This window comes from Mesocricetus auratus, unplaced genomic scaffold (genome assembly GCF_017639785.1).
Source record: "Mesocricetus auratus isolate SY011 unplaced genomic scaffold, BCM_Maur_2.0 Super-Scaffold_100011, whole genome shotgun sequence".
NCBI classification, from domain to species: Eukaryota; Metazoa; Chordata; class Mammalia; order Rodentia; family Cricetidae; genus Mesocricetus; species Mesocricetus auratus.
In genome coordinates this window covers 43,894,779-43,909,918 of record NW_024429195.1, presented here as the reverse complement: position 1 = coordinate 43,909,918, position 15,140 = coordinate 43,894,779, and the positions used below count along the sequence as shown (strand labels likewise).

The window sequence follows — 15,140 nt, the reverse complement described above, 5'->3', positions numbered from 1 at the left end:
CCCGTACTCCTCTCTGTGACTGTCTGCAGGAGGCGGGTCTCAACCTCAGACACAGGGCTTCATAAGTGCATGGGGGTTCACACCCTCATCTTCTTTCCAGTGGTTGATCCCTGGGCACAGATTGAGCCCGTTCCTGCAGTCGAGGTACTGTTGGGATGCACTACTCTCAAGATGACAAACCTTGATTTGTGTTTCATATTAAACATAAAATTAAAAGTTGATCATGCCGGGCAGTGGTGGCGCACACCTTTAATCCCAGCACTTGGGAGGCAGAGGCAGATGGATCTTTATGAGTTCCAGGCCAGCCTGCATGGTCTACAGAGTGAGTACCAGGACAGGCACAGAGATATACAGAAACCCTGTCTTGAAAAACCAAAAAAAAAAAAAAGAAAGTTGCTGATATTGATATATTTTGTGACTTAGGGTTCACCAGCCAGGTGTCTGTTGTGTCTTTGGAAGAAATTTAAGAGTTAGAGTTGAAATCATTTCAGATTACAAGGAGGAGGAGAAGGGGGTTATACCATCACGCTGGACCCAATAAGTGTAATTTTAAAAAGAGAAACTTCTCTTTTCTTCTGCCGTTCCCAAATAAACAAAAGCAGTGTTACCCCAAGCAGCTTTGTCTTGCTGGCCATGGGGTGCGTGTGGCCGTCGGTTCAGCTCCTCATGAGGCTGGCATAAGATCCTGAATTTGAGGCCATCCTGGACAAATGAGTGAAACTACCTTAAAAACAACAGCAGAAAACAAAACCAACCAGACAAAAACCATTGAGAATAAATCTTTAAAAAATTATTTCAGGGGCTGGAGAGTTGGCTCAGAGGTTAAGAGCACTGACTGCTCTTCCAGAGGTCCTGAGTTCAATTCCCAGCAACCACACGGTGGCTCACAACCATCTGTAATGAGATCTGGTGCCCTCTTCTGGCCTGCAGGGATACATGCAGGCAGAACTCTGTATACATAATAAATAAATATATCTTTATAAAAAAAGTTTTCCGCTGGGCATTGGTGGCGCACGCCTTTAATCCCAGCACTTGGGAGGCAGAGGCAGGCGGATCTCTGTGAGTTTGAGGCCAGCCTGGTCTACAGAGCCAGTTCCAGGACAGCCTCCAAAGCCACAGAGAAACCCTGTTTCGAAAAAAAAAACCAAAAAAAAAAAAAAAGTTTTCCTTTATAAGAGTTGCCGTGGTCATGGTGTCTCTTGATAACAATAGAACACTGACTAAGACCCAACTGAACTGGGGTCCTACTACCCATGAAGCATGTCTCCAACCCTGAGAATGGATCTGAACGTGTGTGCACTGGGGAAGCAGAAGCTAGAGTTTAAACCGGTTTGCCAGTGTCAGGCCAAGGAAAGGACGTAAGATGGCAAGAAAGCCGTGGGTGGATTGAAGAGCGGGTGATCCGGGTGAACAAAGGGCCTGTGCTTAGCCCTGGAAGCTAGCTTTCTGCCCCGACTCCGGGGGAACCAGGCTGAAGGTAAGATTCAGAAAATGGCTGTTAAGATCCAAGGGCTCCATCCAGGATGGTGGGGCACGCCTTTAATCTCAACAGGCAGGCAGATCTCTGTGAGAGAGGCCAGCTTGGTCTACAGAGCAATTCCAGGACAGCCAGAACTACACAGAGAAGCCCTGTCTCAAAAAAAGAAAGTGAAGTTTCCAGGTCTGGCTCTGCCCAGACTTCTCTCAGTCCTGAGCCTTTCACTTCCCAGCTACGCACTGGTTTGTTTGCTTTTTGTTTTTCTCCCACAAGTACTATCCTGTCCGATTCCCATTGTGATCCGGCTGTGCTCTGCTGCCTCAGAACTCTGGCCTTCAGGGGAGTTATGAAACCCATGACGTCAGCATGATTAACCACAGTCGTTGACCACTGCTTTATCAAAGCTGGCCTCTCTTACTCCCTTGTGAAGTTGGGTGAGGTCGGATTGAGCGTTCTTGCCCTCTCACCTCTCGGTTGGTTCCCATTTTAGCATGCCTCAGCAGATTATAAGGGGTTTTGTGTTAGAAAATGGAATGGGGGTATTGGTGGCACACGCCTTTAATCCCAGCGCTCAGGAGGCAGAGGCAGGCAGATCTCCGTGAGTTCAAGACCAACCTGGCCTACAAGAGCCAAGTTCCAGAACAGCCTCCAAAGCCACAGAGAAACCCTATCTGAAAAAGCAAACAAGAAAATGAGTGGAGGTCAAATACCTCTTTATAACATACCAGAGTTTCTCATTCACATGACATTGCTAGTCTTTTATTTAGTCTACTCTTTAGCAAGGGATGGTGGTTTACACCAGTAGCCCCAGCATTTGAGAGATGGGAGGCAGGATGCTTAGGGATTCAAGGCCAGCCTTGACACAGGAAGTCTGAGGTAAACCCTTCTGATTTTAATGTAGTCTTCACACTCTTCCTAGGCTTCTTTTTACATTTATAGGAGCTTAAGAGATGGCTCAATGGTTGCTCTCCCAAAGGGCCTGGGTTTGATTCCCAGCACCTACATGGTAGTTCACAATCGTCTAAGTCCAGCTCCAGGGGATCTGAAGCCTTCTGGTTCTGGTGGGGATTTCGTGCATGTGGTGCACAGACGTTCATGCAGGTAAAATACCCATATGCATAATTAAATTTTTAAATATTTTTTGGAAATTTCATACAATATTTTTTTCAAACTTTTTTTTTTTTGGAGACACGATTTCTTTGTGTAACAGCTCTGGCTGTCCTGGAACTCGATTTTTAGACCAGGCTGGCCTCAAACTACCTGAGATCCGACTGCCTCTGCCTCCCAAGTGCTGGGATTAAAGACATGCTCCACCTCCACCACCCCTCAGCTTTTTTTTTCATACTTTTTATTACCCGGTGCTAGTGACTGAACTCGGGTTGTCAGGCTTGTTCTAACAAGTGCCTTTTACCCACTGTGTCTGAGACCCTGTCCTAACAAATCAGGTGTGGTGGCTCGTGCCTGTATCTTAGCATTCTGCAGACTGAAGCAAGGTTACCTAGACTACGTAGAAGTCAGGCCAGCGGTGGGTTACAGAGTGTTAAAAGGAAACAAATAGCCAGGCATGGTGGCTCACATCTGCAATTCCATCACTCGGGAGACGGATGCAGAGAGATCTCTCTGAGTTCAAGGCCAGCCTCATCTACAGAGTTGCAAGAGAGCCAGGGCTACACATCTTGTCTCAAACACAACAAAAAAGGAAGCAGGAGCCGGGGAGATGGCACAGCATCCAAGAACATGCACCACTTCTCCAGAGGCCTGGAGTGTTGAGTCCTCACAACACACCAGGTGGCTCACGACACCTGTAGCTCTAGCTTGTCCAGCCTGTATGGGCATCTTCACCTGTGCACATGTGTCCATGTAATTAAAAGTAAAAATAAGGATTTTTTTAAGTAAAACCCAAAAGGCTGTTCTGAAACAGTTTGATTTGCTGGCAGATTCTGTTTTCAAACTTGTGATTGGTAAGTCTCTAACGTAAGACCTGTTATGGACTGGGAGAGTAGCCCAGTGGTAGCTTGTTTTCATAACGTGCATGTATCCTTGGGTTTGATTCCCAGTGCTACATACACTGCACATGGTAGCACATACCTGTAAATCCCAGTACTAGGGAAGGGAGAGCTGAGGTTCAGAAGTTCAAGATCGTCATTCACTACTTAATGGAATTGCCAGCCAGCCAGGACAAAGAAGACTGACTTGAAAGAGAGAAAACAAACTTCGGTTTCCCAGAAGATACAGAGGAGTTTTACCTGGTCTGGTTTGTGACTAACTAAGTGCTTAGGTTGACTGGACGATGGTCTAGAGAACAGAGCCACAAAGGAAGAGGCCCTGTCTGTCAGGATGAGGCAATAGCTGGTTGGACAAAGTCTAGCCCAGAAAGGTGGTAAATATTTGAGAATGTTCATTTCCAGTCATTCGATCTAAAGGCAGCCGCTCCAACTAAAACAGAGGACCACCTCATTCCTCTGGCTGCTGCTTGCAGGACGGGTGAGAGGGACAGACAGCCTTTAAGGTGGTAAAAACAGGGACATTGAAGTCTCCAAGTTTTCTTCCAATCTCTGTCCGTTCTTGGCACCTGTCCATCTTGGGCATTCTTCCCACCTCCTCATCTGAGTCCTTCTCTTTCCCGACAGCTGGCCCACCATGGTCCAGGCTGCATTGCTCCTTGGCTGTGTCTTACTGTCCCCAGTGACCGCCTTTCCGAGGAATACCCAGAATGGCGCCCTGCCCCCTCAGCCGGCTGTCACAGAGACTGAGCGTACATCTAATGTGCTCTCCAGGCAGATCCCTTCTCCAGCCCCTGGCACCTGCCAGGACCTCTTGTACACAACGCCCTCCTTAGCCCCCTTATCTGAGTACTGGTCCCTCTTAGCAGCCAGACTGGCCCTGGAGGACATCGGTTGCCCTAAGGAGGCCTACTATCTGCAGCACTGAAACCCTGATCCTCAAGTCAGAAGCGCAGCAAGGAGGAAGGAATTAGCAATAATGAAGCCATTCTGAGGGACCTGGGGCGGGGAGGCTTCCCTGGGGAACTGAAGAGGGTCCAGCGCTCAGTTACCCTGCCTGAGGCATGCACCTTTGAACATGGATGGGTGATCTACGAAACTGCATCGCTGCTCAATGAACTTTCCAAGAAGCTCCCTTCCATCGATGGGGAAAAAGAGTTCAAGGCTTCTGCGGTCAGTGTCACCCAGAAGTGCACCATGGAGTCCTGGGAGCATTTGACTGCAGATAGGATGATAAAAAGAGCAGAAGCTGAGAATGCCACAATCGCCATAGAAGATCAGGCATGCTTCGTAGCTCCGCTTGCCATCCTTCTGAAACGCGTTTTCATGGGTCTTCTACTCAACAATTTTTTGGGCTTATTTTGGATAGACGAGGCCTCACAGGCACCACGTGGACTTTCTCACAGCCCGGTGGTAGGTCTGTACACAGAGACCTGGCATAGCATGGAGCTGGATGCTGGCGGATTTCATGGTTGACGCTTCCCTTCCTTTGGCCCTGTGGGCAGATACATCTTTCTGCTCTTAAACACTATGGGCATGGCAGTTTCTCGCCTCACCCTACGAAGCACTTTCTAATTCCCCAAGTGAATGCTGTACCTTGGTTGTGCTCATTGTCATTAGTTTTAAGGTGGGGGGTTCTTCTGTTTTGTTTTTGAGACAACCCTGGCTGTGCAACCCTGGCTGGCCTGGAACTCAGAGATCCACCCTCCTTTGCCTTCAAGTACTGGGATTAAAAGCATGTGACACACCAGGCGGTCTACAGAGCGGGTTCCAGGACAGCCTCTAAAATAACACAGAGAAACCCTGTCTCAAAAGCCAAAAAAAAAGCATGTCTGGATTTGTTGTGATATTTTGGGACAGTTTTGCTATGTAGCCCCTGTACTCACTATGTAGCCCAGGCTGGCCTCAAATTTGTGGAACTCCTAACTCAGCCTTCCAAGTGCTAGGATTATAGGCCCATGCCACCATAATTGTTTTTGTGGTGTTGGGGGTTGAACCCAGGGCCTCAGGAATACTAGACAACTAGTCCACTACTAAACCACCACCACACTCTACTTACGTTAATTCTTAAACTGGCAAGAGAAAGAAAAGGCTGCTTCTGTATTGGAATCACTGTTTTGTTGCCTTTAAGGGGGGTTAAGACGAATTCACAGCTCCAGCATGCCCAGTGTTCACTGCGTAGTTCATGCTGGCCTTGAGCTCATAGTGACTCTCTTGCCTCTCAGGCTGCAGCTTCTTGCCTGGCTTCAAGACTTTCTTGACTCTGGATTTCCTGGCTCCTTTTGTGATCTGAAGATGGACTTGCTGGGACTTGTAGTACATGCCAATATCTCCTGAGGCCAAAGGTTTGAACAGTCAGTACAAATGGGCAAATATTTGTAGTGAAACAACCAGGTGTTGGTGGCACACGCCTTTAATCCCAGCACTGGGGAGGCAGAGGCAGAAGGATCTCTGTGAGTTCGAGGCCAGCCTGGTCTACAGAGCGAGTTCCAGGACAGCCTCCAAAAAGAGAAACCCTGTCTCGAAAAACAAAAAAGAAGCAAACAAAAACACCAACCGTCTCCCCTGTTCATGGGACAGGGAACTAGATGAGTCTACACTCCTGTGTCAGTTTTCACTGACTGTACAGGGATTTGGGAAAGTCTGGTGACGTGGAATGAGAACCCCAAATTGAGCACCTGTCATTCTCATTTCTCAATTATTTACGTGTGTGCGTGTTACAATGTACGTGAGTGGGCACTCAGCACACGCAGAGGTCAGATGTGTGTGAAGGTCGGAGAACAATGTTCGTGGGCTCTCATTCCACGGTGGGTTCTGGTGATCAAATTTGGGTCCCTGGGTTTCATGGCAAGCTCTTTTATCTGTTGAGTCATCTTGCATTCCTTCTCATTCTCATTTTGTGAGCCCATCTAAAAGGAACAAAAGATGAGGGTTGATGGTTGAGGTGTACCAGGCTCTTTTCTGAGTCAACCCGCTGCGGTTCTCAGTTCACTGGGGCCTGCTCGCAAGAGGCACCACAGTTGCTGGGCTTGCTGATGTTTGACCTCTCCTCACAGAGAGAGGGACAGAAGCCCCTGGGTCCTCATCTGAGTATCCCACCACTTCTCCCAGCCAATCACAGGCAACTCTGCCTCAAGGCCTCAGGGAGGGGCTAGCGTGTATAAACTGGGAGCACTGGAGAAGGGGGCCCATCCCAGCAGTGGTTGGAAGCCATCACCGGCACCTTAGGGTCACCCATACTCCTGCTCCTAATCACTTACCCACACTCTGTAAGTAGCTCTAACAAACTCATTGCTCCCAGGGCTAACGTTAGTCGAATTAACTTGGTTTGCCATCGGGACTTTATGACAAAGGGACAGCCATTGTCTCAGTTGTACCCTTGGTGCTCCTCAGACCACAGCTCAGGAAGCAGTTTGAGACCAGTTGTCCATACAGCAAGGTCTGCTCCAGGTAGGCCTCACCCTAGGCTCCTGGCTTGCCATCCGTGCCTCCTGATGTATTTACTGCCATGTCTTACAGACCCCAGATTAAGACGTGGTCCTTTTCCCTCATTTCTGGGGATCTTTATATCAGATCCTGTTCTCAAATTCCTTACCCAGCCAGGGTGGCACACATTGTAGGCAGGGTAGAAACCACACCTTGATTTTGTGCTAACCTCAAAAAAGTGTGAGAAATAAATCTGTGCTGTTTAAACCACCCACTCTGGGATTTGGGGGCCACCAGCTTTCTATGCTTGGGCGTGTGTGTGTGTGTGTGTGTGTGTGTGTGTGTGTGTGTGCGCACCTGTGTGCACCTGTGTGTGAGTGTGTTTAATCTATTTCTGATCTTGTAAATCTATACAATCTAAAATTTTACCTCTTCATTCGAAGAAAAACTTTTACAATTTTAAACTTTTTCACTTCCTGTTTTTAGTTAATTTTCAAAACATCACTGTAGAGTTACCCAGTGTCATAGCATACACCCGTAGTCTCAGCACCAAGAACTCTGAGGCCTCCCTGGGCTGCCGGACTATGTGCAAGACCTTGTCTTGGATATGCATACATAGACAATAAAATATACACACATAATATATGACCATCTTTTGAATTTATTTATACTTACTTATTATTTATTTATTGTTATTGTCAGGTCCAAAGGAAATTCCAATTCCCCAAACTAAAAGGCAGTCCAAATATCCAGAAATGGGCTCAACCTGGTTAAAGGAGGATTTCCGGCAGTTAGATAAAAAGCCAGCATTCTTCAGGAACTTGTAAAGCTGGTTCCCCTCTACTAAAAGAGGTCACTTCCCTGATCACAGGCAGAAGAGACACATGGCTACCTGTGGTACCTATCAGCTTCCCAAAACACAAGCTGGCTCCCAGGCTCCCCTAGTACCTGTTACACATCTCAGAGTCCATGCTGGCCTCCTAGGCCTTCTCACCTCCTCCCCTACCCTAAACTCCCCCTAGCTACTCATTCTCTTTACAACCCTGCTGTTATCACTATGTTTTCTCCCCTCTCACAGCCCTGCCAACTCCACTCTGCTGGCCGTGTCCAGTCTGCTTCTTCCTCTCTCTGTTCTGGACTCTTCTAGATGCCTGACCTGTCTGTAAGTCTTGTTCAAGGGGATCTGGCAGCCTCACACAGACATACATGCAGACAATATGCACAGAAAATAAAAATAAATGCATCGGGCTGAAGAGATGGCTCAGAGGTTAAGAGTACTAGCTGCTCTTCCAGAAGTCCTGAGTTCAATTCCCACGGGCCACATGGTGGCTCACAACCATCTATACTGTGATTCAGTGCTCTCTTCTGGCCTGCAGGCAGAACACTGTGTACATAATAAATGAATAAATCTTTAAAAAATAAATAAATAAATAAATGCATCACTTAAAAAAAAGACACCCTTGAAAAAGCCAAAAAACAAAACGAAACAAAAAACAAAAACCTAAAACCAAAACCCTTATGTGTTTGAGTATTTAGTCTGCATGTATTTCTGTGACCTGTCAGAAATAAGTTTGGAATCACAAAGAAAGAACCCACCATTTCAGTTGAAGTGTCTTGACAAGGCAGAACTCCTGGTCAGAAGGGCGCTGTGTGTATGAAAGCAGAAGAGAACAGGAACAGGAAGTGCGCTTGCTTGTTATTCTAGCACAGGTGGCCGCTGTGCTTTTCCCCTTTCGATAGGGCCTGGCTTCACCATTGTGACTGGCTAGTTTCTTCTTTTCTTTCTTGCTTGCTTTTTGTTTTTCAAGACAGGGTTTCTCTGTGTAGCCCTGGCTGTCCTGGAACTCACTCTGTAGAGCAGGCTGGCTTGGAACTCACAGAGATCCACCTGTCTCTGCCTCCCTAGTGCTGGGATCAAAGGCCAGGACCACCACTGTCCTGCTTTTTGTTGTTTTTGTTGTTGTTGTTTTGAGACGGGGTCTCTCTACATAGCCCTGGCTGACCAAATGGTGTGCTGCTGTAAACTTGACAAAAAGAGGGGTGGGAACCCCGGGTCTGTAACTATCTCCTCGTTCTCATTCTCCTCAGCTGTGAAGGACCTGCCTTCTTGGGTAACGGTCGCAGTCACCAGTAGAGAAGACCGCCAGAGTCACCTTTTACTGGTTTCCATTCAGATCTTTCCCCAAGGGACAGCCTCATCTGGCGGGGCTCCTGAGTCCCAGATATCAAATTCCTGGACTGTTAATACAGACAGCACAGTGGGCCCCGTTCTGCTGTAAGCAGAGGAGGGCCGGGTCAGATGTCACAGACAATGCCACCAGAGCCAAATACAAATATGGAATGCTTCACGAATTTGCCTGTCATCTTGAACAAGGGTCATGCTGATCTTCATATCGTTCCGATTTCAGTGTTTGTGCTACTGAAGCTTCACACATTTATTTCTTCAGCACATCTTAAGTTGAGCCTGCTTTCTGAATCCCTTGGCCAGTAATTGACCTGGTCCAACCCAAGTGTTAGATCCCTCCCAGACCTGCAATTCTAGTCTCTCGACCAGGAAGTGTTTTCTCTCAGAGACGAAAGAGGTGACACTAGAATCATTTAGGAACCAGATCAGATATCAGAGCTCACCCCACCCCCCAACACTCTTGGCATCTTTGGCCTCTGGCAAGGATGAGGCTGCTAAGAGTTCCAAGAATGTTTCTGGACTTTAGCCAAGGGTTAAACTGGTTACTTTTCTTTGGGTCTTTTTACTGTAAATTGCCTAGCTAAGTTTTACTTCCTGTTTTTAACACACACACACACACACTCACACTTAAGAACAACCCTAGAATTATTTGTACAATAATTTGTACCTGGCTAGGTGAAGTGGGTCTAGGAAGTCTTGCCTGCTTTCTGGAGAGAGATGAAAGGGAGAAGTAAAAGCAACAGTTATTAGCTCGATGAGCCCTGGGCATAGAACCCAGAGAAGCCAGAACACAGGGTCCTTTTTAAATATCCTAATCAAAGTCAGTTAGACGCTTCTGATGGGTGCACGCTACATCCATCTACTTGGGCTCCTCATTTTTCTTTGGCATCTAAGGCTGGTCTCCAAGGCAATGACGCCAGGATCTGCTCTGACAGCTGCTGGAGCGGCTTAAATTATCTTGATGTTCCTCCCACATGACTTCAAGATACAGAGAGAAGAGATAGTTAGTTATCTTTCAGCTTCTACATAAATCAATGGTGGACTTGTCTCTCGTGGCTGCAGTGAGTCCAGGGTCTGAAGTCTGATATTTGGGCATCATTTCTTTCTTTTCTGAAAAAAAAAGATTTATTTATTTATTTAGGTTTTTCGAGACAGGGTTTTCTCTGTGGCTTTGGAGGCTGTCCTGGAACTCACTCTGTAGACCAGGCTGGCCTCGAACTCACAGAGATCCGCCTGCCTCTGCCTCCCGAGTGCTGGGATTAAAGGCGTGCGCCACCACCGCCCGGCTAAGATTTATTTATTTTTATGTGGGTTGGTGTCTTGCTTGCATGTGTCTCTGTGTGAGGGTGTTGAATCCCTTGGAACTGGAGTTATAAATAAAGCTGTGAGCTGCCATGTGGGTGCTGGGGTTTGAACCCAGATTCTTGGAAGGACAGGCAGTGCTCTTAACTTCTGAGCCATCTCTCCAGCCCTGGGCATCATTTTCTTTTTCTTTTTTTTTATAATTTATTTTTTTATTTTTAAATTTAAATTTAAATTAGAAACAAGGTTGCTTCACATGTCAATTCCAGGTCCCTCTCCCTTTCCCTCCCCTCCTCTCGTGCCCTTCCCCACCCCACCCCCCAATATCCCCTCATTTTCCCAAGGAGGGTGAGGCCCTCCATGGGGGTGTCCATAATCTGTCACTTCATCCAGAGCAGGGCCTAGACCCTCCCCCAAGGGTCCAGGGTGAGAGTGCATCTCTCATTGTTGGATGGGAGTCCAAAGTCCATTTGTATACCCTGGATAAATACTGATCTACTACCCAAGGCTCAATAGATTACCTAGGCCTCCTCACTGACACCCAGATTCAGGGGGTCTTGATCAGTCCCATGCTGGATTCCCAGGCTGATGCCTGGGATTCAAGAGTTAACCTTTGTCTGGTCAGCTGTTTCTGGGGGTTAAACCAGCCCAGTCTTAATCCCTTTGATCATCAGTCCTCCCTCTCTGTTACTGGCTTTCTTGAGTTCAGCTCAGTACTTAACCGAGGGAGTCTGTCTCTTCTTCGATCAGCCACTAAATAAAGTTTCTGTTTCCCAGACTCTCTGGCCATAGGATTGTAGGCTGGCATTCCCCAGATCTATGTCTAAAATCCATATATGAGAGAGTACATGCCATGTTTCTCTTTTTGTGACTGGGTTACCTCACTCAGGATGGTTTCTTCTAGTGTCATCCATTTGCCTGCGAATCTCATGATTCCATTGTTTTTTTCTGCTGAATAGTACTCCATTGTGTAGATGTACCACATTTTCTCTATCCACTCTTCGGTTGAGGGACATCTAGGTTGCTTCCAAGTTCTGGCTATTACAAATAAAGCTGCTATGAACATAGTGGAACAGACATCTTTGTTGTATGAATGGGCATCTTTTGGATATATGCCTAAGAGTGGAGTTGCTGGGTCTTGTGGTAGGTTTATTCCCATTTTTCTGAGGAATCTCCATACTGATTTCCAAAGTGGCTGAACCAGTTGGCACTCCCACCAGCAATGGAGGAGTGTCCCCCTTTCACCACATCCTCTCCAGCATAAATTATCATTGGTGTTTTTGATTTTAGCCATTCTGACAGGAGTGAGATGGTATCTCAGAGTTGTTTTGATTTGCATTTCCTGGATGGCTAAGGATGTTGAGCACTTTCTCAAGTGCCTCTCAGACATTTCAGACTCCTCTATTGAGAATTCTCTATTTAGTTCTGTAGCCCACTTTTTAATTGGATCCTTTGGTGTTTTGTAGACTTGCTTCTTGAGTTCTTTGTAAATTTTGGAGATCAGCCCTCTGTCAGATGTGGGGTTAGTGAATATCTTTTCCCATTCTGTGGACTGCCTTTTTGTCTTGCTGAATGTGTCCTTTGCCTTACAGAAGCTTTTCAGTTTCAGGAGGTCCTATTTATTAATTGTTGATCTCACTGTCTGTGCTATCGGTGTTATGTTCAGGAAGCTGTCTCCTGTACCAATTCCTTCAAGAGTACCACCCACTTTCTCTTCTAAGAGGTTCAGTATGGCTGGATTTATGTTGAGGTCTTTGATCCATTTGGACTTAAGTTTTGTGCATGGTGATAGATATGGCTCTATCTGCATTGTTCTACATGCCAGCACCATTTGTTAAAGATGCTTTCTTTTTTCCATTGTATATTTTTAGCTTCTTTGTCAAAGATCAGATGTTCATACATGTATGGGTTAATATCATCGTTTTCAATTTGACTCCATTGGTCTACCTGTCTATTTTTGTGCCAATACCAAACTGTTTTCAGGACTATAGCTCTATAATAGAGCTTGAGGTCAGGGATGGTGATGCCTCCAGATGTTGCTTTGTTGAGTAAGGTTGTTTTGCCTATCCTGGGTCTTTTGTTTTTCCATATAAAATTGATTATTGTTCTTTCAAGGTCTGTGAAGAATTGTGCTGGTATTTTAATGGGGATTGCATTGAACCTGTAGATTGCCAAAAGCAATCTACAGATTAGTTAGAGATAGCTATGTAAATAACAGAGATTTATGGAAAAAAATATATTTTTTTGGTTTTTCTGTCCTAGAACTCGCTTGGTAGTCCAGGCTGGTCTCGAACTTACAGAGATCCGCTTGCCTCTGCCTCCCGAGTGCTGGGATTAAAGGCGTGCGCCACCAACGCCCGGCATTTTATTATTTTATATGTATGGAAGTTTTGCCTGAATATGTGTCTGTGCACACCACATGTGTGCCTGAAGAGGTCAGAAGAGGATATCAAATACCCTGGAACTGGAGTTATGAATAGTTGTAATCCAGTCCTCTGGAAGAGCAGCCAGTGCTCTTAACCAGGAATTCATTTCCCCAGGCCCATGAATAGTATATAGATTCAAGTCTAATGTTTGGAACCAGGTATGGTGGCGCATGCCTTTAATCCCAGCATTCAGGAGTCAGAGCCAGGTGGATCTCTGTGAATTCAAGGCCAGCCTAGTCTATAGAGAGAGTTCCAGGACAGCCAGGGCTACATAGAGAGACCTGCTCTGTCTCAAAAACTAAAACAAAATAATAGGACTGAAAAGATGGCTCTGTGGTTTTTCTTTCTTCTTTTTTAAATAAAGATTCTTTTTATTTATGTATACAGTGTTCTGCCTGCATGTATGTCTGCCCACCAGAGTTCATTGTAGTTGGTTGTGAGCCACCATGTGGTTGATGGAATTGAACTCAGGACCTGTGGAAGAACAGTCAGTGCTCTTAACTCCTGAGCCATCTCTCCAGCCTCCCTCACCGGCAGACACACATACATACATGCATACATATATACATACATACACACGCGTGCGCGCGCGCGCACGCGCGCGCACGCGCGCACACACACACACACACGAAACAAAATAAGTCTTTAAAAATAAAAATAGTTGCAAGGCGTGGTGGAGAAAGCCTTTGATCCCAGGACTCTGGAGGCAGAGGCAGGTGGATCTCTTTGAGTTCCAGGCCAGCCTGGTCTACAGAGCAAGTTCTAGGACTGTCTTCAAAGCTACTCAGAGAAACCCTGTCTCGAAAAAAAAAAAAGAAAAGAAAGAAAAGAAAAAGAAAAAAGGATGAGTGTTGACTACAACCTCTCTAGTTTTAAAGTAATAACAGCAACTGGTTGTTATTGTGAGTAAAGACACTTGTCACCAAGCCTGATTACCGCTTCAATCCCTAGGACCATGTAGTGAACAGAGAGAAACAGCTCCTGCATGCTGTCCTATGAGCTCTACACAGGCACCATGATGATGTTCCCAATAAATAAATAAGCAATAAATGCCAAAAGCAACCCAATTTCTCCAAAAGAATTTGAAACAATGCTATGGTCAACATCGGTTTCAGGATTCAAATGTATGCTGGTCTGTATTAACATTTTTATTTGGGTGGATAAAAGTGTTTCTCTCACCCTGAATGAGAAGACCACTGGAGCCATTAAATACCTGCTGAGAGAGGTTATCCCTCCTATTTTTCTTTTTTCATTTTTGTTTGCTTGTTGTCTTCAGAAACTGGGTTTCTCTGTGTAGCCCTGGCTGTCTTGGCTCTCACTCCATAGATCAGGCTGGCCTTGAACTCACAGAGACCCACCTGCCTCTGTCTCCCGAGTGCTGGGATTCAAAGGTGAGTGCCACCACTGCCCAGCTGTTATAATATTTTTAATTTCAGTAAAATAGGCAACAATGACTCTTTCTCCTGGTCATGTAGATAACAGTGTGTTGTTCAACTTTTGAAAGAGTAAGCTTTTGGTTTCACTGATTTTTATCTCCTGTTTTCTACCTTCTATTTCTACTCTAGTATTACTTCCTTCCTTGTACTGCTTGTGGGTATAATCTTTCTCAGGTGTTCTGTTTTTGAGGCAGACTCTCACCCTAGTCCAGACTGGCCTCGAATTTCTGCAGAATCACTCTGGCTGGACCCTGTACTGTCACACGGAAAGACATGGCACCCAAGAACATTCTTTCTTGTTCTTCTGTTAGGAATTGTGTAATTTTTTTTTTTTTTTGGCCAGGGAAAGTCACCTTGGACTACAGAGCAAGATCTTGTCTCCAAAGATGACCACAGCAATGATAGAGTGAAAGGAAAGGAAGAGGAGAGGAAGGAGAAGGGAAAGATGGAAGGGAGGAGAAAAATAAATTATAAGGACGATGGTGCAAACCAACTCCTTTTTCTGGAAGTTGGGTGAGATGGAGTCCACCTACATAGCCCTTGCTGTCCTAGAGTTCAATGTGTAGACCAGGGTGGCCTCCAAGTCCTGGAGATCCACCTGCCTCTGCCTCTCAAGTGCTGGCATTAACTAAGGGCGTGCGCCACCATTGCCTGGCCCTTCCTTCCTTCCTTCCTTCCTTCCTTCCTTCCTTCCTTCCTTCCTTCCTTCCTATCTTTTCTTCTTTTTTTTTTCTTTTGAGACAGGATCTCACTAGGTAGCCCTGGCTGACATGGATCTCACTATGTAGACCAGACTAGCTTTGAATTCACAGAAATCCACCTACATCTGCCTCCTAAATGCTGGGATTAAAGATGTACTCCACCATGCACAGAATTTTTTTTTCT

The 15,140-nt window shown here is 46.0% G+C and overlaps 2 protein-coding genes, 1 long non-coding RNA gene and 1 other non-coding gene across 6 annotated transcripts in view; 2 read left to right on the top strand and 2 right to left on the bottom strand.

The window, feature by feature from the left end:
- Window positions 1-613, top strand: part of Timeless (timeless circadian regulator) — a 21,242-nt gene extending 20,629 nt beyond the window's left edge. For all 3 annotated transcript variants that reach the window (XM_040754708.1, XM_040754707.1, XM_040754709.1), the window contains one exon: window positions 1-613. This exon is cut by the window's left edge and continues 264 nt beyond it. The gene's annotated coding sequence lies outside the window, so the exon portion shown is untranslated.
- Window positions 614-4,117: 3,504 nt separating this feature from the next.
- On the top strand, window positions 4,118-4,956 carry LOC121143354. The gene is given in 3 exon segments (XM_040755217.1): window positions 4,118-4,401; window positions 4,403-4,420; window positions 4,422-4,956. Coding segments are annotated over 3 exon segments (837 nt in total).
- A 627-nt stretch (window positions 4,957-5,583) lies between these two features.
- On the bottom strand, window positions 5,584-8,648 carry LOC106022907. The gene is made up of 3 exons (XR_001197693.3): window positions 8,503-8,648; window positions 7,582-7,672; window positions 5,584-6,389 (listed from the first exon to the last, which is right to left on the bottom strand). It is a non-coding gene; the product is annotated as an uncharacterized LOC106022907 (long non-coding RNA).
- A 587-nt stretch (window positions 8,649-9,235) lies between these two features.
- Window positions 9,236-9,339, bottom strand: LOC121143370. Its single transcript, XR_005880575.1, has one exon. It is a non-coding gene; the product is annotated as a U6 spliceosomal RNA (small nuclear RNA).
- Window positions 9,340-15,140: the final 5,801 nt, after the last annotated feature.